General features: G+C 34.4%; 1 protein-coding gene across 1 annotated transcript; it reads left to right on the plus strand.

The window, feature by feature from the left end:
- Positions 1-245: 245 nt before the first annotated feature.
- Positions 246-21,612, plus strand: LOC108908842 (maternal embryonic leucine zipper kinase-like). The gene is made up of 9 exons (XM_018712989.2): positions 246-582; positions 815-997; positions 1,053-1,313; positions 4,012-4,377; positions 4,439-4,676; positions 10,422-10,476; positions 12,530-12,680; positions 13,514-13,617; positions 21,222-21,612. The coding sequence occupies exons 1-9, from the start codon at positions 343-345 to the stop codon at positions 21,610-21,612; spliced, it is 1,989 nt and encodes a 662-aa protein (XP_018568505.2). The 5' UTR covers positions 246-342.
- Positions 21,613-21,823: the final 211 nt, after the last annotated feature.

The following is a 21,823-nucleotide window of genomic DNA, read 5'->3' on the forward strand; positions in this document are numbered from 1 at the left end:
GGATTGATAATTTAAATGCGCAGTTGCGACCTCTATGGGTGCTGTGTTAATTCATGTTGACATGCCCACTTACAATATAGAAATCTTTATATATTTTTTCCACTATTTTATGTTAGTTTCTGACGTTTGACACTGGACAGTAGACATTTATTTACAAATACAAATTTCAAATTTAAATTTTTATACGTTAGTAAATAGTTAAAGTCTACTTCATATTTCAGTATAATACATTTAAGTATCATAGGGATAAGTACACTACTGCAATCTGTTAATTTTGTTGTTAATGTGTGTTAATAGTTACAAACTGCAAAATAAATAAATATAACCTAAAACTACTATTGTATGCGAAAATTACAGAAAATGGTCCGATATCAAGCATTGAAAGGTTTATATGACACAGAAAGGACAATAGGTTGCGGAGGATTTGCGAAAGTAAAAATGGCTACACATTTAGCAACTGGGGAGAAAGTAGCTATTAAAATTATGGATAAAACAGCACTAGGCGATGACTTGCCCAGGGTTAAACTTGAACTTAAAGCTTTGCAAACTTTATCTCATGAACACATTTGTAAATTGTATCAGGTAAGATACACACAAGTCGACACAGTGTATCAGATGATAAATTCATAATAGTTTTTGGAATAAGCTTAGCCTTGTTTATATCTCCTTGCTAACATTTTTATTCTATTATGTGATAACAAATTGTTATTTGTCTTATATTTTCAGTAAAAAGATTCTCGTAATACTTAAAATTAGTTACTAATAGTATATAATTTGTGTATTTGCTCAAGTACCTAATCTTTAACTTTTCCAGGTGATTGAAACTGGAAGCAACTTTTTTATTATTATGGAATATTGTTCTGGAGGAGAGCTTTTTGACCATATCGTCGAAAAGAACAGGTTGACAGAATCAGAAAGTCGAATGTTCTTTAGACAAATCGTTTCTGCTGTGGCTTATTTACATAGTTTAGGATATGCTCACCGGGATCTGAAACCGGTAACTTAGTTTTATAATGTAACAGAACTTGCTTTGTTAACTTCTTTTTTTTCAGGAAAATGTTCTTTTAGACAAAAATCAGAATTTAAAACTGATTGATTTTGGATTGTGTGCTAGACCAGAAGGCGGTATGGAGAGCCCTTTATTTACGTCTTGCGGTTCCCCTACTTATGCCGCCCCCGAGCTTGTATTAGGGAAACAGTATTTAGGACCTGAAGTAGATGTATGGGCTATGGGCGTATTACTGTATGCCCTTCTTGCTGGATCGTTGCCGTTTGATGACCTTAATATTGACAGCTTATATAAAAAAATTTTGGTAAGCACGTATTTATCTTCAAAAAATTTTAATTAAAGAAACATCCTTCTATCTCGAAATTAATTTTATTTAATACTTTTTCTTATACAGTGCAATTTTACCTTTTTTATTTTTTCCCAAATGGTTAGAGGCACCAAAAAATGCATAAAACTAATATATTACAAATAATTACCTAATATTACAGTTATATCAATCAGGGACATAAATGTTTGGTTTACTTATAAATTCAATCAGCAAAACATATTCTGTCATCAGTAACATTCCGAAACTGTTTTTTACGAGGCTCCAGTTTAACCCCAGTTGATGATATATCCTTTTATTTTCTTTATCCAGGATGTCTTGTATTTGTTTTTTTGTGTGATTATTTAGCGCTACAGAAGGACAAGTCGATAAACCAAGCGTACAACACAAGCACAAGCAACCACAAAACAACAACTTGATATTGTAAGACATCCTTTTACGAAGGACTTTGTTAATTTTATAAATAGTAAGTTTGTACTCATCACGAGCCAAAATGGACACTAACGTGCTGGGCATGTCCGATTTGAAATGGTTATTGAGTCCGAATATAGTAATATTCCCATCTCCTTGTATTATTAGCGGTTCTTTTTGTGGATTGCTGTACGACATTGACGGAATATCATTGCTATGTTGCGGTCTGTAATTCTGCATTTGGATATTGAACATAATAGTGACATTTAATAATGTGACATATTTCAATTTTTTTCCACACTACTCTTTCTCCAACACTACATATTAAAATATTGTGCTTTTATGCAGAACACATTTTGTTTTCTTTTGATGGTGAGCAAAACATTGCAGTTAAAACTAGTCATTTAAGATCTTTTCCTTTAAATATTCGGTATGTTTTGTTTACTTTTATTCGTGTAAACAATGTACCTGCATAATCTTTAAATGTTTTTATCTTATCATTTGTTTAAATAATTCTTCGGTGACAATTAAATAGTAGCAAAACTATTTATAAATAGTGAACTTATCACTGCAATAATTAGGCTATCTGGTTTTAAGTTGTTGTACACATATTTATGTTCTTACGAAATATTTAAAATATCCAAATTTTTTTTTATAACTAATTTTTCACTTAACGTACCTTAGAAAGTAAAATATGTGTTTTAATTTAGTAGAATAGTAGTGTTGATTTATGGTTTTTGGGCCGTGGGGATTGAACCCGTGACAGTGGCATTCATCGATTCAAGTATTGACGCCTCAAACCGCTCGACCACCGACAATTAAAGTCTGTGAATTTAAATAAATTATCCTACTTAAATCTGAAGCAAGTTCTTTAGTACGGTACAAAACACATTTACTACATATAAATGACTTTGTATATTGAAAGGGGTTGTTTTTTTTTTAATATATTTTGCTCTTCATAATTGTGACAAAATATCAAATTAAAATCAAAATAATTAATCTAAACCTAAAGCAGGTAAATTTATTATTAATTAATCTAAACCTAAAGCAGTAATTTATTAACATATTCGTCAATTTTTTTTAATTGTTGTACTTAAAATGTGACAAATTGGATATCACTTAATTTTTACTATAAATGTTTAGAGTGATTTTCGGAATGAATACATGGTAGATTAATATCAAGCAACTATATTAATCAAAGTGTACAAATTACGTAAGAGCTTTTATCTGAATATTTGATCCCCCACACCCCCACGTAAGAGACCATCAGTTTTACAGAACCCCCTCCCCCCATTCTGAATCTGGATCTGATTGGAGGGTAACTCAGCAGTACTGAGTTACAGCACTTAGGCCCCCTTGTGCTTCTCCCTCATTCTTACATAAGATTTTTCTAATATAAAATATTCCGTTCTTTTCATATTCCATTTGCGTTTGTTTATTAATAATTAATTATTTATCTAAATGGTAGTTTTTTTAAAATGTCTATTTTCTTTAAATGTTCATAATATCGTCTTACGTAAGTAATTATTCTTTGATTCCTCCTCCCCCTTCTGCTTTTATATAGTTTGTAAATCGCCCCTTAGACACAAATCACCTACTATTTTAATGAACCAAAGTTATCAAATCTAGAAAATATTTCATTTCAACAATCAATTTATTTTTTACGTTCTTTTTAAAAAATTTGTATCTAGTATTATCATATTCGATGCAAAGTAATAAATCATTACCTGTCAAGGGATCCAGTGCAGTACGGTTTTAAGGGGTTTAGAAATTGAATAATTTCTTTACGCATTATGAAGGGATGAAGGGATCAGTTCACTTCTGGCACCCCTGTTTCTAAAAAAATTCCTTTATTCCTTACACTACCAGAACTTTGTAAGACTCTCCGGACTGTTTCTAAGACTGTTCTGGGTAAACCTGAATGTTCTCTACATTTTAGTTTTCGACTTTTAATAATGCTTATCTAACCGTACACAATGTTAAAAAAAATGTATCAAAATCGTGTATAAAGTAGTTACAGAACAGGATTATCGTCAAGAAACAATTAATCACAACATTTCCAAAATTTCATAATTTTTTGAAACTCTAAGAAATGTCCAATTATGTGACATTTCACAGCTTCACAACGCTATTAATAAAAGAAAGTTACAGATAGGTCAGGTGTTGAATAAAAAAGTAATAAAAAATGTAAAATTGCACATAGACGAATAAATGCACGTCTAAATGTTATTTCTTCAATAATTTATTGTACAATTTTTTTTTAAAGAGTGGCAAGTATGAGGAGCATACATTTATGTCTCGCGAAAGCCTTCGCTTAATAAAATCCATGCTACAAGTTGATCCCAAAGCGCGTATTACCGTAAGCGAACTTCTTTCACATCCTTGGCTCACTTTGGGTGTTTTGGATCCGGTCGAAATCAGAATGGAGAACTCTAAGTGCTACGATGTTGAATGCGTTAATGTCATGGCGAAATATTATCAAGTGGAGCCAGATGTTATTTGGAATCACATAAAAAAGTGGAAGTACGATTACCATACAGCGACGTATTTTCTTCTACTGGCAAAGAAGAAACGAGGCTTTTCACTGAAGTTATACAGCAGCATAGCTAAATTTCCCCTACCAATTAAAATTGTTAGTATAATCAGTTTTAGTGGAAAAATGACGTCAATAATTTCACTTTGGTTTTTTAAAGAGTCAAACACCCAACAAGATTATTCAGAAAAACTTCACGTGTCCTGATTTGCTGGCCGGTATTAAAACTCCATTGCATGTAACATCTACTCCGACGAAGAAAGACGAAAATACTCCTATTACTCCTAAAATCGGAGACTTTTCCAGTCCCATGGGTTTCATCGAACCAAGAAAGCCTTCGAGTATTCGTAAGCCTCAGAAGAGGATAAGGAGCCCCGGCCCAGACGATAGCTCACCAGGTAAGTAAATTTCGAATTTAATATCTTAAGATGGAGGTCACAGATTTTTAGTTTAAAGCAGCAGTCTTCAAACTTTTACGACTTGCGGAACCCGGTTAACATTTCGATTTGTTTGAGGAACCCTCACACCTAAAAAAATTTTCAAACATAATTTTTTACTGTTTATATAATATGTTTATAGTTACTAGTTTTAAGTGAGAGTGTAAATTTTTTTGAATTTTGTAGTGTCGATATTGTTAATTTTAAAATTTTGAATTATTGACTGAGTCGCGAAACCCTCAGAGAGGTTGTGGGGAACCCCAGGGTTCCGCGGAACACAGTTTGAATACCGCTGGTTTAAAGGTAAGTCATGATGAGCATAGCTGCAATGTGCTTGTATCTGTCCATTTTATTTAAAAGATTATAAAAATTGATGTGTTGAATGTTCTTGAAAACAATTGAATGTTCCGTTTTGGAAATATAAACCAACGTTTTGTTGTACGAGTGTTGCCTTTTATATTTGAACCAATTTTCGAATCCCTTTTTCCATTTCAATTGAGGTACCTTCAGCACGCTTTTTCAGGCGTAGAAAAACGATGACTTCATAATTTATCTTTAATGTGCAGGAATTAAAAAAAATCAAATCAGGGCTGTATGGTGGATATCAATTCGATGTTTTCATTTCTCAAAAAGTCTTTTGTTTGAGGTGATGTGTGAGAGCTCGTATTGTCCTTCTGTCAAACAAATGGTTGTGTACTTTTCAGAACTGACCGTCTGATATTGCATTAATGGTACAGTCACCACATGTCTGTTTTTTTCGAAAAAACAGGTGACCATTTACTTAGAACTGTTTTGTATTTGGCTTATCTCGAGAGACCCATACAATCGTCTGCTGTTTACTTTCTAGCTCATACACATAGATCCATGATTGGTCACCACAACGGGTCGTAGACGTGTTTTGAAGCACCGCGATCGTATTTCTTTAAGCGTTTGTCAAATAAATTTTCCCAATGGTCCCATTAATGTGCAGAGATGATTTAATCTCACGATAAGTCACATGTCGATCTTGCAATATCAGTTCATGCACAGCATCACTGTTTTCTGGAACAATAACCGATTTTGGACGACATTTATAGAATTCGTCAGTGAGCGAACCATAGCCACGATTGAATTCGATGTATCACCGATATTCAGTGGTTTTTGATGGTGCTTCAATGCTAAAAAATTTGAATAAAATTCATCAATGCACTGTTGTTGAGATAATCCATGTTGAAAGTTGTAAGAAATAATCGCACGGAAATGTTTACGACTTAATTCTATTGTTTGGCTGAGATAAATTTTTCAAGTCCCTGTAAACAGCACAAATAGTGCCTGTACGTCAAAGCGTTCTCAAAAGGTCGAACTTTGCGATAGGGATGTTGGTTGTCAGATGGCAGCACCAAGATCATATTCCCGAAATATAAATGGCAACCCTCGTATATCGTCAGTTAATTGAATATATACAGGGTGTCGCGTTTAAACGTGATACAAGATACAAGCCTGTAGCTTCTTTGTTTTTTGACAGATTTAAACAATTTTTTTTTAGAATGTATAATACAGGGCTGGAAAATCCACATGGTCCATCTGCCTTTACCTGAGAGCGACAAAGTAAAGTAAATAAATCCGTGCGATAGACAAGGATGGCTATAGTGAAGACGTTTCATAATCTGAATAGTCACCGCCCGTTTCAGGTTAGAAGTGGGACTGAATGTAACCATCCTTGTCTATCGCACGGATTTCTATGACTTACTTTATCGCTCTCACGTAACGGCCGATGTACCATGGGGACTTTCCGAACCTGTATATTGTTAGAACATAAAAAATGTAAATTGTAGAACGATTACTTTTAATTTGAAATCTGAAAAATTCATCAGTTTTTGTACTGATTTTTTTTCCGAAAAAGCGAATTAACAGTTTTATTTTGATCATAACTGTTAATTTTGATGCTAATGACTTAAAGTCAAGTTCATTTGAAAGATTTTTTTAAAGTACTTTAAAAAATGTTCTGTGCATTTTTCTTGAAAAATAGAATTTATTTTAGTTATTTCACGTTAAATGCTTCCAATTTAGTTTCTGGCGGACATGAAATTGTCTTCAACCAGTTGTATCTCAGCACCTATTGCACCTACATAAATGAAAAAAAAAACAATCTCTTTCTTTTTCTATAAGTTTCATTTTCTTCGTGATGTTTTCTTTTCAAAGAATGTCTATTTTCCGAGTTATTCGAGAAAAATTACGTCTTTTCGAGAAGCGTATTTTTTTTCAATAAAAAATGTACATTTTCAATCAACCAATAACATGTTGACTTATTGAAAAATGTTCATAAGATACTTTTTGCTTAAATAATTCTATAATATGAAAAAAAAACTTTTTGAGAAAAGTTTTAATTAAATAGGTTCTTAAATGCACTGTGACGACATATTTCAACGGAAACGCCCATCTAAAGACGGTATTTATCGATTTATTTATTTCGTATTCCTCTTGAAAGATAAAGCTTAAAAGATTCTACATTTTACCATGCGTTTTAAATTTGTCAAAAATTTTGATAGCGATTTTTTTTATCTAAAATCTGCCGGAACTGCACATTTAAGAATACATTTATTTGTTGATTTAACTCCGTATAGGAGGAACAAACATAAAATCGTTAGTATTAATTTTACAATAAGCAATGAATGTTTTCTTAGGAAATTTGGTAGAATCTACAGTGAGGCGATTCAGAGTCCAGTTGCCTAACTAATTTTCATCGAATTTAACAACTGAAAATAAATTCAAATGTTATGTGATCTTATAGAATTTTTTTAGCTCTATCACAAAAAAATCTCGATTCAAATCAGTTAATAATTACCCTTTTTACAAGGGTGTTTCTATATGAATTGGGTCACATTAGATTATATTCTTTTTTTAGTAAAATAAATTTTTTTAAATATAAATATTTTTTTTGGCAGAAACAATAATTTGCTTTTATCATCAGCATATTGCGACTTAAATTAGGTACACGTTTGGGGATCAGTTTTATTGCCGGTCTTTATTTGTAAACGTTGAAGATAATCGAGACAATAAAAATAAATCTTAGGTAGTATAATAGAGGCCGTTGTAAGAAAAATAAAGGGCTGCATAACGTCAGGAAACTAGGGGTCGTAGTAGGAAAAGTTAAAATGGTGATATTTTAGCGTGCAGGACCGGGTGAGGAATTCCCCCCGCGGGACCACTTCACAGACTGCTTCGGCAATATTTTCCAGCACTTTCTTATTAGTGTTTAGAACACTTGTGTAAAGTTGAACTAATTTAAGAGTTTAGAGCCATAAAGAAAGAGGTAACAGCCCTTGAAAAGCCGGACACTGATATACACATCTGCACCGTTAAGATTCTCCTAAGAGAAGGTGCATTAATTTAAAGTTTTAACTACGACGGCTTCAGGTACCTATTTGCGAACACCGTAATGCCGTCTCACACACTGTCGTTGTCTCTCACTGCCGTCGGGAATTTCAGTTTGATAGAGAAACTTGCAAAAATATGGTTGAGGGTTATTAAAAATGGAGCGTTACACGAAAGAACAACACGTTTTCATTGTTGACCAATTCTTTAAAAATTAGATAAAATAGTCAAAGGAAAAAAGTTTCGTTTTGAGATTCTCTTAATTTCTCTAAATAAAAGTGATCTGAAATTTGTATGTACATTGTTGTTGCTGCAATATAGTATAGACCGAAAAAAAATCTTGAAAAGATATGTTTTTTTTGCATGAATTTATTTCGGACTTTGACTTCAGAGCAGCCATATAAAAAGTAAGATTTCGCATAATTCAATACAGAATTATACTTATTTTTCAATTCTCTCTTACGGTAAAACCAATGATTATTTTGGGCTCCCAATTTTTATACATACCCTTTGGAGTCTCAACTATCAATACCCATTTAAAAATGTTCGATTTTACCCATTTTAGCAACAATTAGAATTTTTTCAAAATTTCTTCGAAAAAATACTTATAAACATTTTGAGCAGGAGATACCGTATTTGCGTATTCTTTAAATGTAATTCTAGGATCAAATAGAGGAAGTTCAAAGTTGAAGTGAGTTTACGGCAAAACAAGGTACTGTACAATAACAATCAAAAGTGATTTTGATTGTTTGAAGAAAAGACTAAAACTATGAAAATTTGTTTAAATCGGAAATTTATTTTAACTGTTCTGATGCAAAGAAGATTGATACATTTCACAGCTTCTACAGCAGATAAATAAATAATTTTTTTTTAATCGATAGAGGAAAGCAAAATCTATTCGATTTTTACAATGTTGATTCAAAAACATTTTTCAATTTAAATTTATATGCAAAATATAGAACAGTAATGTACGGTATAATGTATAGAAAATCCAGCTACGAAAACTTTTATTAATATTTCACAAACATTAAAATAGACTTTAAAATAAAATTTACTACTTATGGAAAGTAGAAATTTATAATAGCATTTTCTTGCATTATACAGTCATATTTACTTATATATCACAAATATCTCCTGCAACAATTAAAATATCAAGAAGTAACGAACACAAACTACTGTCAAGGTCGTTTTACGAGTACAGCAAATGCACTGCTCGCATAGTCCCCCCACTCCTCACTCTTTGACTCTGCTCGATTCCTGTGAAATGTATCAATATTTTTTGCATCAGAACAGTTAAAATACATTTCCGATTTAAACAAATTTTCATAGTTATAAAGTCTTTGCTTCAAACAATCAAAATCACTTTAGGTTGTTATTGCTGTAAGTAAACTCACTTCAACTTTGAGCTTTCATATCTCGATGACGATTCATCGTATCCACAAGATCAAAAGTGGATTTTATTCGTCAATCCCTCCTCTATTTGATCCTATAATTATATTTGAAGAATATGCAAATACGGTAGCTCCAGCTCTAAATGTTTATAAGTATTTTTTCGAAGAAATTTTGAAAAAATTCTAATTGTTGCTAAAATGGATAAAATCGAAAATTTTTAAATGGGGACTGATAGTTGAGACTCCAAAGAGTACGTATAAAAATTGAGAGCTCAAAATAGTAATTGGTTTTACCGTGAGAAAGAATAATTGAAAAAATAAGTATAATTCTGTATTTTCCTAATTAACAATTGAATTGTGCGAAATATACAAAGCCGATTTCGATGAAAACATTTCTGCGATACTACCATACCATGAAGTACTCGGGACTATAATTTTTATATTGCTGCCCTAAAGTCAAGGTCCGAAATAAATTCATGAAAAAAACATTTTTTTCACGAATTTTTATTGTCTCTACTGTATTGCAGCAACAATAATGCACATAAAAATTTAGGACCACTTTTATTCTGAAGAGAATATCAAAACGAACCCCTTCCTTTGACTATTTTCTCTAATGTCAATTTTCTTCGCGTTGTATAGAACTATTTCCAACAAAAATGAGCATTACTATATAAAACATCCATCCCGAAACAGATACCCACTGGACTAGCGGACATACTGTACCTATATGACTCAATAAAATATTTATATTTTTTAAGTAAAAACCTTGTTTTCTATAAAAATTACTCCTTGCATGAATTTTGGTACTATCTGTATATTTGTGTGATCGTAAGCTTAATATTACGTTAGATAAGCTTTTACTTAAAAAAAAATGTTTACGTATAAGGCATGTAATCATTTTGTTCATAATAAAATTGTTAATAGGTAGTTTTGGATATTATATTTAACAATTTATTTTCAGTTCCCGCAAAGAAAATTTCGCCAGAAAATACCACCCCGGTTAATACACCAGAAGGGTAAGTTGATTATGTCATACATTTGTGTAAACATACGTACCTACATTTATAAGAAACGCAAAAATATTTATAAAATCGTAGTTGCTAAAAAAGATTGAAAGTAATAATAATTTTGAGTTACCATTTATTAAGGATTGGATAGAATGCAGAAAAATACCTACCTGGTGGGTTTTGTTCGATAATTCTTTTAAGTACGCCAGTTTAAATAATATTCTTGTTCCGATTGAAAAAAGGAATTTCGGTCAGATTACGCCATTTCTGGTGAAAACCGGAAGCCGAAAATAACCCTATGAAAGAAGTATTCCGCTTAAGATTGAGCAAGACGTTTTTTTTTCGTGAAAATGCGTTTTCCGAAGATAAACGGGCTTTCACTGGAATCAGTACTAAGTCAACTTCAAAGGTCATTTTGGGGTCAAAAAACACATTTTAGAAAATAAGTTTTAAACAAAAGTTTCGGTGTAGAATCGAAATCCGCAATAAAAATATACTATTTTATTTAAAAAATCGACTTCCGGTCCGAATAGGCTATTTCCGGTCGGAACTGGAAATTGAAAACGTCTCATATCGATCGGGCAAGGTCCATTTACTCAAAACCATATATGTAATTTTACAAAAAAAAAAAATCATTGCTGTATTCATACTATGCAGCACAAAGGGTCAAAAAATTAACTTTTAGGGGCGAAAACAAAGGACTTTTAGACTTTCTGCCCATTGACACTTGATCCACGCGTTCAGAACTATTACATAGCAAAGTTTCAAAAAAATTTTCCGAAAGCGCTTTCTTAAGGATTCTGCAAGGGAGAGGCTGAAATTTTTCATTCCCTTATCGGACAGATTTCTCCGTACGCTTAAATCGGGCCGAGTCCGTGAACTTCCCCGGTGATAATTGAAGCAGTAAAGTGGCGAGTATATGAGCAACGGGGGTTGTAAATAAGGGTTGAACGTGTTTGGTCAACCTGCACTTGGTTACCGGACATGTTTATCCGTGCCGAATGTCATAAACATCGGGTTACGGTTCGTTAAGGCTCCGCGATTTGTGTTATGCGTCGCGTAATACGGATGCAATTTAGTTCGGGACCGCTCCAGATTAGAGCAACACGTGATTCATGGTTTCTCACCTCTGGAATTATGTACGTAATCTTATATCCAAACCCTCTTTACGTTAAGAAACATACTGGGCAGTAATCATTTTTCGAAATTCTAATAACTGCCGTTTTGGAGCTGCCACAATCTTACTGGGAAACAATTAATATGTGATGTTAAAAAAGTACAAAAAAACCTTTAAGAAAAATGACAAAAAAACTTCATGCGAACTAAATTTTTGTTTGTTTGCATGCAAACTTGATTCTTGCGTAAATAAGAATTAAAGCACATATTTTAAGTCCGAGACTCGAAGGCGACATTCTCTCGAAAGATTAAAGAAATATGCCCCTAATTTTGACCTCTCGAAGAGAGTGTATGCGATTTATATACTTAGTTTTGTCTCTCTCGGTTATAGTAATTATTTGGATCCAGTCGGATCATTAGTCCGCAGAGTAGTTGTTTCATGCAATATCATCAGTTTAAAATTGTTTCACCTACGGACGACAGCAGTTACTATCCAGTTAAATTGTTAAAAAGAAATCTGCAACCACAGATCGCTTCTGTATTTCCAGTCCTTCAATAGAAACAGAAAGTTTGAGGTTATAGTTTTTAGTTCATGTTCAGATGGGTTGCTGAGTTTTGTGTATTAATAAATTTGTTTGGTTTTAGATTAATGTAATAAGGTATATTGAATCATTGCGTTTAGGTCAGCAACTTTGCGTAACAAATCGGCGTTTAATACTTGGATAAAGTTTTTATTTATTTGTTAATCCTAAATTAAGAGAAAATCGTCAAAAAAACCAAGTTAAATGCCACCAACTCAAACTGCGCTTGACTTCAAGTCGAGTAGTGTTTAAATAAACCAAGCTACTTGACTTGAAGTATCCCTGCGGTTGCACAGTTTTCCGTTCGTAAGCAACTTTCCCCGTCGATATTTTGCACTGCTGAAAAACTAATGTTTCATTTTCAGGAAACGGCCACAAAGTAATACCGAGACCCCGGGGTCAGCACGTCGCGTCCTGGGAAGCATCGAACGGTCTTTCCACAAGGTGCGGCATGTCCTAACGCCCCGAAGGCCTGGAGAGGCAGGCATCACCCAACCCGCATCGCTTACCAGCAAGGTAAGAAGTAATAATACATCTGGAGACAACTTCATTAGCTGCGTTATGGTTTTCGCCATTCCTCGCTAGCCGGATGAATGATTGCGAGTACTGCGCAAATAATTCAATTTCTTCTTATCGGTGGTGGAATTTACAGAATGAGTCAGCTCGGTTGTTTTTTTTTAATGGATTTGATAGAATTTATTTTTTTTTTGGTTGGTTTCTCGAATCCCCCACATTAAGAAACTAGTACTATAACGCCATCGCTAGATGGCAGCATTTACGCTCTCCGAGAAGTTAATTGAGTGGAAGTGGATAAGGAAAATAAGGTTTTTAAAAAAGAATCTCAAATTCCTTCACAATCCTTTCATTTTTTTATTACCGTTCAAATTCTTTAAATAATTATTTGATCCTTGTTTCAGTGTAAAAAAGTTGTGTGGGGTTCATTTTTAGTCAGTTTCGATCAATACCAACCTAATTATATTGTTGAATTTCCGTCAAATGGCGAGGAAAATCATGTCACAATAAAATTAATTTATTCATTCATAAAATGAAACTAACTCGTTTTCTCAGTGTGAATTAAAAATGTAACAAAAAGCGAGCAAATTATCACTTGCATATACAGAGGTTCCGAATTGTACAGATCATACTTGAACTATACAAATTAAAAGAAAACAGTTCCTATTAACATGGTTCAAGAAAACATTGACAAAGTGTGTTCAATTTTGAATATAATCAAACTACTACAGAAAAACAAATTTACTCGGGTACTTTATTTTTTATCCTTTATAAGACAATTGTATCATTCACAAACATGCCTCCAGAGTAAATGTCAACACAAACTTGTTTTGCAGAATCTGTGCAATGTGTCTACGACTCAGTGTCGCGATCCCGAATACGTCATCAACGAGTTGTCGAAAGCTTTAGAAAAGAAAGGAATTCACTGTGATAGAAAAGGGTAAGTACACTATTTCAATCTTTACGTAAATATTGGTATCACATTGACAGTTGGTCGTCCATTTGTGCGGCACGTGTGTGGTACAATTTATACAAATAAAAGGAGTTTTAATTAAAATACGTGTTGGATACAGCGTCCGAGATTGGTGTGTTTGTTTTCGCTTAATTCATTCTTATACGTTTGTTGGTAATGTAGATAAAAGAAGAGATAGATATTTTTTAACGATTTTATAATTCATCGTGTTAATGGGAGGTATGTTCTGTTTATAGGTGAAAATAAACAAAAATAAGAGAATAGGGCTCAAATTCCTTCAGTGCAGGTCTAGGTTCCATTTGTCGTTCTATTTATTTGAAAGATTATAAAAATAGTATTAAAATTTTATACACGGTGTCGCCGTTCTTTTACACTTTTGTATGTAAAAACAGTTTACAGAACTTTTAGATTCATTGCTTAGGAACGTTTTTCCATTTCTTTCTGTTCTTTATTACACTGGGTCTTCTTCATCGGAATCTCAAGGAGGCTATACAAGTTTGAGCCCTAATTATCTAACTATTCTTAAATTAGTTTTGTGTTGTCTTATTGTATTATTTATATTATTAGTATCTTTAGGTACATGTAATTTTCTAACATCTCCTTCTTAATATTGAAGATTTCTTGTAGTTTCCACATCTAAAGTCATACAGATTATTTTGGCCTTCTTCTTCATCTGAACCTCGAGGAGGCTATACAAGTTTTAGCCCTAATTGTCTAACTATTCTTAAATTAGTTTTGTGTTGTCTTATTGTATTCTTTGTATTATTAGTATCTTTAGATACATGTAATTTTCTACTTTCTCATTCTCAATATTGAAGATTTCTTGTAGTTTCCACATCTAAAATCATACAGATTATTTTGGCCTTCTTCTTCTTCTGAATCTCGAGAAGGCTATACAAGTTTTAGCCCTAATTGTCTAACTATTCTTAAATTAGTTTTGTGTTGTCTTATTGTATTCTTTGTTTTATTAATATCTTTAGATACATGTAATTTTCTACCTTCTCTTTCTTAATATTGAAGATTTTTTGTAGTTTCCGCGTCTAAAATCACAAAGACTATTTTGTCTTCTTCATCTGAATCTCGAGGAGGCTATACAAGTTTTAGCCCTAATTATCTAACTATTCTTAAATTAGTTTTGTATTGTCTTATTATATTCTTTGTATTATTAGTATCTTTAGATACATGTAATTTTCTACCTTCTCATTCTCAATATTGAAGATTTCTACACATATAAAGTCACACAGATTATTTTCATCTTCATCTGAACCTCGAGGAGGCTATATAAGTTTGAGCCCTAATTACCCACACGCCACAACAAACTGAATTTGTTGCAAGTTGAATAATATGTGACTGTAAATTCGAAGGGACTGATTAATTTTGCTCCATAAAACTGTATATACTTGCCGTAAAGAATTTGTTGCATTTTGTCGTAATATGTGAATAGCAGGACTTTAAAGACAGTGATTTGTTGAGTTTTGCTAAAAGTTACATCTTGTCATACATAGCCTTTATAAATGATTACAAGCCATGTTACCAATAATTTTATTTGGAATTTTAAAAAACTTGAGAATTATTAAAACAATAACATTTTGTTGCACCAGTTGGTTATTGCTATAATTGGCGATAGCTTTATCTTGAGCGTAGATCAAAATTTAAGGTTTTATTAATTGACAGTGCCAATCGTGCAATGTTGGTTGCCTAAGCTCTTTGGTCACTTGGCTTTTAATCACTTGTGAAGGTTCTGTAATGTCCAGTCTTAAACATCTGAGTCTATACTTACAATAAAAACGGTCAATTGTGGATTTGTTGCGATTTGCAATAACGCCCCTCAATTGCAGATTGCTGGTCGTAAATGATACGAGGATGGAATTAAGTTCTTGTCGCTCACGGTCACCAATAATCATAATTTCGAAAAATTTCAGCGCCCGTATGCACTCGTATTCGGAATAATTACCCGATATCTTATTCCTGACAAATTGCCGGTCATCCATTTCAGTCATAGGAGGGCCCGTCGTCCTCTATGTGCTCACGTTCTATATTACATCCGACGCTGGGTTATTACGGCCGCGTCAGTGGGTGGAAAAAATAACGAAATGCATTATTTGATAAACGGCGGAACATCTTATTTAACAAATAACTAATTACGTGTTGTGCTGATTAGTAAATGAGTTATGCGTTGTTTGAGCCGCTTAAGCGTTCGCATATGCTAATGGCATGTTGAAATATCGGTTATTGAGGGCAGTAAATTACCGACTACCAAGAAAAAAAGGCGCCTTGCCATTCTCGTGTACGCCGTTGCCGATGGGCGAATAATATTATGTTAATACGTATCATTCCGGTTAAACGGCTACAAAAGTATTCGATGGGCAGGCATTTTTACACTTCATTCAGGTTTCTGATGCGGTAAATACTTAACTCGCCTGATTAATATCTTACCGTGTACGCGTCTAATAAATTATGCTTCATTAGCGTAACATATTTTGTTGGTTTTTAACTCCGCATTTCACATTGGATCAGCCATAGAGTTGTTTCAATTATCCTAATTCGAACGACAATGTTCTGTTGTTCGGGAAGCGACAAGACATCGAATTATTAATTCGTTTTGGTTTAAATACCATCTAGTTCAGTGTTGTTGCATTTGATAACAATTGGCAATGGTAACTTTTTAGAAGCATTTCCAATTTACGCTGCATTTATATCCTGAAAATTGTAATTGTGGTCGTCAACGCGAAATGAAAACACTGGCATTGGAAGAAGCTAAATTTGATTGATGAAGAACCGAACACCAGTACAAAACGGTACGGACCATCTTAAAAGTACAACTTTTCTACTCCTTTGATATACAATGGGCCCAGGCCGTTTTGCGAGATTTTCCATCTAGCATTTTCTCATTGGACTCTGGAAATGGTTATTCAAAGAGGAATCACCTTAATTTTTTCATGACTTAGTATTCTGAATTACTTTATGTACTACTAAAAGTGTCCCAAAATTCAAACAACAAGTAATTTTGATAGAAAACACAGGTGTACCTTGTACCAGTTTAAGCCTAAAAGATAGTTAATTATATTGGTATAAATACAGGATGTGGCGTGTATAATCTATAAAAATTAAACTACAGCTTCTTGATGATGTTTGTAATAGAAATGTCTTATACGAAAAAGTTCTATCTCCGCGTTTTTTTTTTGTAAATTAAAGTTCATTTATTCAACGAAAATGAAGGCCGCCCCTGTGTCATTTATTAAAAATTTTGGAAATGTTTTTATGTGGAATCCATCTTTGAAAGTTCTCATGAATTCATTATAGATTTAGCGAAAAAAACACAAATCGCACTGACAGAAAACAAATAGCAAAAGAAATTTAATATATGCAGACCGCAGTATAGGTTAATACTCGTTTAGTTGTTAAACAACGTCTTCGGATGCGTTCCCATGCATAAATTACGTTTACTTTGGTCTTACTGAGCTGCTGTCTATTCTGTACTTCAGCAGAACATTGTGTTTATTTCGCTGGAACTGCCTTAACCCATGAAGGCAATTATATGCCATTGGAAGAACAAATACAAACGATTCAACTCGCCGAAGATTGCCAGTCTCTGAAGTTTCTAAGGATCAAAAGTAGCCGAGGCATTTTTCTGCAATAATTTGGAAGTAGAACCACTAAGAATTCCTTTTTTATATTAGCCGGAGCGGAATCTGGACTGAGAGAACTACATCGGTTTGTTCGCTAATGTTTAGACGTTATTAATCAAGTCATCAACACAGCTCAGATCTAATTGTTTCAAAAATCATTTGTTCTAAGCTTTGATGAAGAGTTAATGAAGGAACTGTTGGATTTTTTCTTATTCCATGTACCCATACATTGCAGTCTAAATGATTGAAAATAAACACATGATTCTGTCTTTGTCAGAGGAATTATCCCCTCTCTGCTTCTGTCTAATTGTAAGAAATATGTCATAGTCCATTATTTCGAGGATTCCAATTAAAAGGGAAGAAAAAAAGTAATTTTTATATCGAATTTCACCAAAGGAAACGACTCAATTTGCACAAAAGAAACTCAAAATAACGACAATAATAATTCATTTTAATATACATATGAGATCAGTAACACCTTTTTGAAAGTGTACGTACTTAATTTCACATTTGCTCCTTATATTTTTCTTTTTTCTTTCTACATATTTAAGGAAAAATGTGTAATGCAGTCAATTTAACTCGACTCTGAATATGAAGGATCCTCGTAGCTCCCCTCTACATCTGTAAAGTGCGTACAGCGGTGGTCATGGTTACCGTTGCGCAGCAGTGAAAGACGGAGTGTCCTTTGTACTTTGTACCTAAATTTTTCCGCCCTCTCTAGTCAAGAGCTCCACTTATAACATTGCATAGCAGGTACATGCCTTACTATTATGGTCTCCTTTCTTTGTCACACCTATTGCGGACTCTCTTCTCGTTCTACGTGTCTCGCGGACAAGATGAGTTTGTACGTGATGTAAAACTTGAAAGTCGAATGATTTTTCTTTTCAATCGATGAATGTCTTACAAACCAGTTTATCCTTTATTGTACCGTAGAGATCGATCCATATACCATTATTAATTGTGAAGCACGCCCTTGTTTTGCTTTGCCATCAAAAAAAGGCACTGTCACTAAGCCATATCGGCATTCTAATAACCGGCGACAGGCAATTTAGCCTTTCTCAATTCAGCAGTTGGTAGCACAGTCCCCGATAGTCCATCCGTCGAGCCACGGGCGCATAAATCTTGCCATTATTTGCGTCGGTTTTTATCTTTGGCGGCCCCGAGAGGTGTTAATTGATATGCCGCCGATGCGAACCATTAGCCGTCTCCCGGATTGGTATTCTGGCGGTGCGCGGTCCTCTCTAGATGACGGACGGGTGGACGTGATCTGCGGGTATCAGCCTGTCTCGCGCTGAATAGATGCGCCCAGATAGCGGGAGGCCGTGCAGGCATTCCTTATGGCGGAATAAAAACTCAAAGTGTATCAGGTGAAATTACACTTATTATGTTGAAAAGTTGATACAGAGTATACAGCAGTGCGAATACCAGGCTGTTTTTATAAAGTTTAGCGCCCAGAGATATCGAGGATCCTTTTACAATGGTACGTTTACTGTTAGAATTGGAAGGAATAACCTAGTTGGTTAGATTTAAATCAGTTGATATTTAATCAGAAAGCATCTTACTAGCCTTAAGATAAGTAGATAAGTAGACAGGAAACGCAAAAAAATGCTGCACCAAATGGAATAATGTCCAAACGGTTCAACCATGGAGACCAGAAAAGAAGACTGAACTCATACAGGAAAATTAACAAAAAATTGTCAACTTGTCTTAACTTGTATTTGACTTGTCAGTGTTAGAAATTACATATAATTTTTACCACTAGGGTCGCTAGTTTTCCGTTTGCACCGAAGTTAATGTAGTTAGTATGACAAATACGAGTGAAGTAAGCAAACAACCAATTTTATTTTAAAGTCTTTCTTTCATCTACTATTTCGGTGCATATGGGACACTAGCGCACTCTAATTTGGTAAGATATTTGTTTACATGGAGTTTGCTGTCCTTGTGTAGTCACCCTGGGTTTAACATTTGGTAGGGTCAAACTATAATTAGCTAGATTACGTCGGCTTTGCAATATGAATCAGCCGAATCAACTGAGTTTCGATGGAAGATTGTGTAGTTATTACCTTCGTTCGTACCAAGATGAGGGTTTTGATCTATGTGACATATTCCCCATAGGCATTTTCTTTTAGGGATATTTAAAACGTGTTTTGTCCATACCTTAATGGGACACAATAAATGATTGAGGTCTAAACACCAATGGATTCTACTGTGAAAATTTAGGGCTAATTTATAATTTTTCCAATTCTTCAAGTATTGTACAACTTCGGGAGGCACCTGATAGGAAGAGCGTCCTTCAATTGGAAAATAATTCGGCAATTACTTTATGTCGATAGTAAAGATTTCGATAATGAGGCTATGAAAATCATAGCTTAGATATCTTGATTTATCGTCATAAAAAATGGTGTCATCTGTTAGGATTTTTATGCAAGCGTTATTCAGAAGAGATGTTAAGAAGAAGTTAATGTATAGTTAGTCTTAAAACTTATTTATGCTTACGAAATTTTACTTGGTGAGTTAAATTAGAATATTTTATATATTTTTTTGTATTTCGTCCTATTTTTCAGCATTCAGTTTGTACAATATAGAGGGTGTCGCAAAAGAAACGCAGGTTTTTGAATATGATGAATAAAATATTAATTAAAAAAGTTGGCAAAGTTTTTACATGTTTTTAAAGCCATTACACACAGATGTCATTTGGCATCCTCAACTTCTTTTAAGAAAATTCTGTATCACCCTTTCACATACTTGCGGCTGAATTGCCTTGATAACTCTCCGAATTTCTGCTTTTAATTCAAGAATGGTATTCATTTGAACAGAATAAATTTTGGACTTCACGAATCTCCAAGGAAAAAGTTCCATGGCGTAAGATCGCATGATCTTGATGGCCAAGTCACTTTACTGTTACTGAGTGGATAGTTTTGTGTGCTGTATGGTGGCACCATCTTGCTGGAATTCATGCCATCCAAATGGGGCCACAAACAGTTCAATACGCGCCATTATTCCATGGCTAGAAATTGGCCTCAATCATTTGGGATCGAGGGGGATTATCCCTCTTTATCCTGCCTCATCTCGTGTAGGCCTGGACAGCCTTCGTACGTGGGACCCATCCGTCGTCTACCCCGACCGCAAATGCGGCCGGTGTAGGCGCTTTGTGGGACCTCCTTTTGTCCTGGCTGGGCCCCGCCGGCTAGGGCCTAAACAGTTCAATAGCATCTCGATATCGTTCTCCATTGACAGTCACTGCGTATCCAGCCTCATTTTCCAATCACCCCACTAGCGTATAGTCCACACCACTCTTTGGGCAAACAGTGGTCGTTCTTGAATGACCAGAAACTCCAAACTCCACAGTTTTGCTTGTTTGCAACCCACTAAGATGGAAAGGCACCTCGTCGCTAAAGATGATTTTCTTAGCAAAATCACCGTCCACTTTTTGATTCTCCAACATCCAGTCAACGAATGTCCGGCGCATTAAATGGTCGTCTGGTTTCAATTCCTGAGTTAGCTGAATCTTGAACGGATGCAGATCTTCTGTTAAAATCCACCGCATTATGCTGTTTGAACCGACGGTATACTGAGCATACGGGAATTTCCGCCACACTATCATTCGCCGCAGCAATGTTTTCAACTCAGCCTGTTTGTTCAAATTTGGCAACTGATCTTTTCATAGTTGTCTCACTCAGGGCGTTCCTTTCAAGGAAAATTCCATGTAATTTGCGCACAGTCTCACATACACACTCTCTGTACTTTTAATGAATTTACACAATCTTCACTTGCTCATCCGTCGCATAGTTCTCCCAACGTTATTACAACACAATGCTGCTAATTCTTCGGATTCAAATCTTGCGTTACTTTTGTGACACCGTGACACCCTTTATTTAGTAATAGTATTTAGTTTTTGTTTGCACCTGCATAATCTTTAGTCTTAATCGCATTTTTTTTTAGATTCAAGCTCAGGGGGAAACTGGAACCCAACGTCATCGACCGCTTCGGTGGCTGTTCCTTCGAGCTAGAAATATGTTACCTTCCGAATCTAGGACCACCGCAACTGTCAGAAACTTTTAACACCCCCACCAAATCCATTCTCGTAAAGGGTCCTCTTAATTTCAACACTCCCTCCAGAGGTAATAATAACAATTCCCCCGCTAACGTTACGTCCATCAAAGACGCTAAAATCGAGGTTTTGAATAACTCAAATAAGGTACTCAACGGTGCCTTCGTAGGAATAAGAAGGAAACGATTAAAGGGCGATTCTTGGTGTTATAAGAAAGTCTGTGAGCAAGTGCTAGCGCTAACCGCCACAGATTTTAAGAATGTTACAGAATCGTCAGTATAATAAGTGTTTTAGAGGTTCTATATATTAGTTTTTAATGCGGTAGTACGGTAAAACAAATACAGTAATAATTACACACTCGAAAAGTGACGAGCAACTAAAGCTGCTGTGTAGGCATTGTTTTCTTTAAATAGTTCATGAAATTCGTCAAAAAAGAAGCAGTGAAAGTTGCACAATATACCTTAAATGACTACCAACTAGAGTTGCTCTGGAT

Source organism: Anoplophora glabripennis, unplaced genomic scaffold (genome assembly GCF_000390285.2).
Source record: "Anoplophora glabripennis isolate ALB-LARVAE unplaced genomic scaffold, Agla_2.0 scaffold118, whole genome shotgun sequence".
Lineage (NCBI taxonomy): Eukaryota > Metazoa > Arthropoda > Insecta > Coleoptera > Cerambycidae > Anoplophora > Anoplophora glabripennis.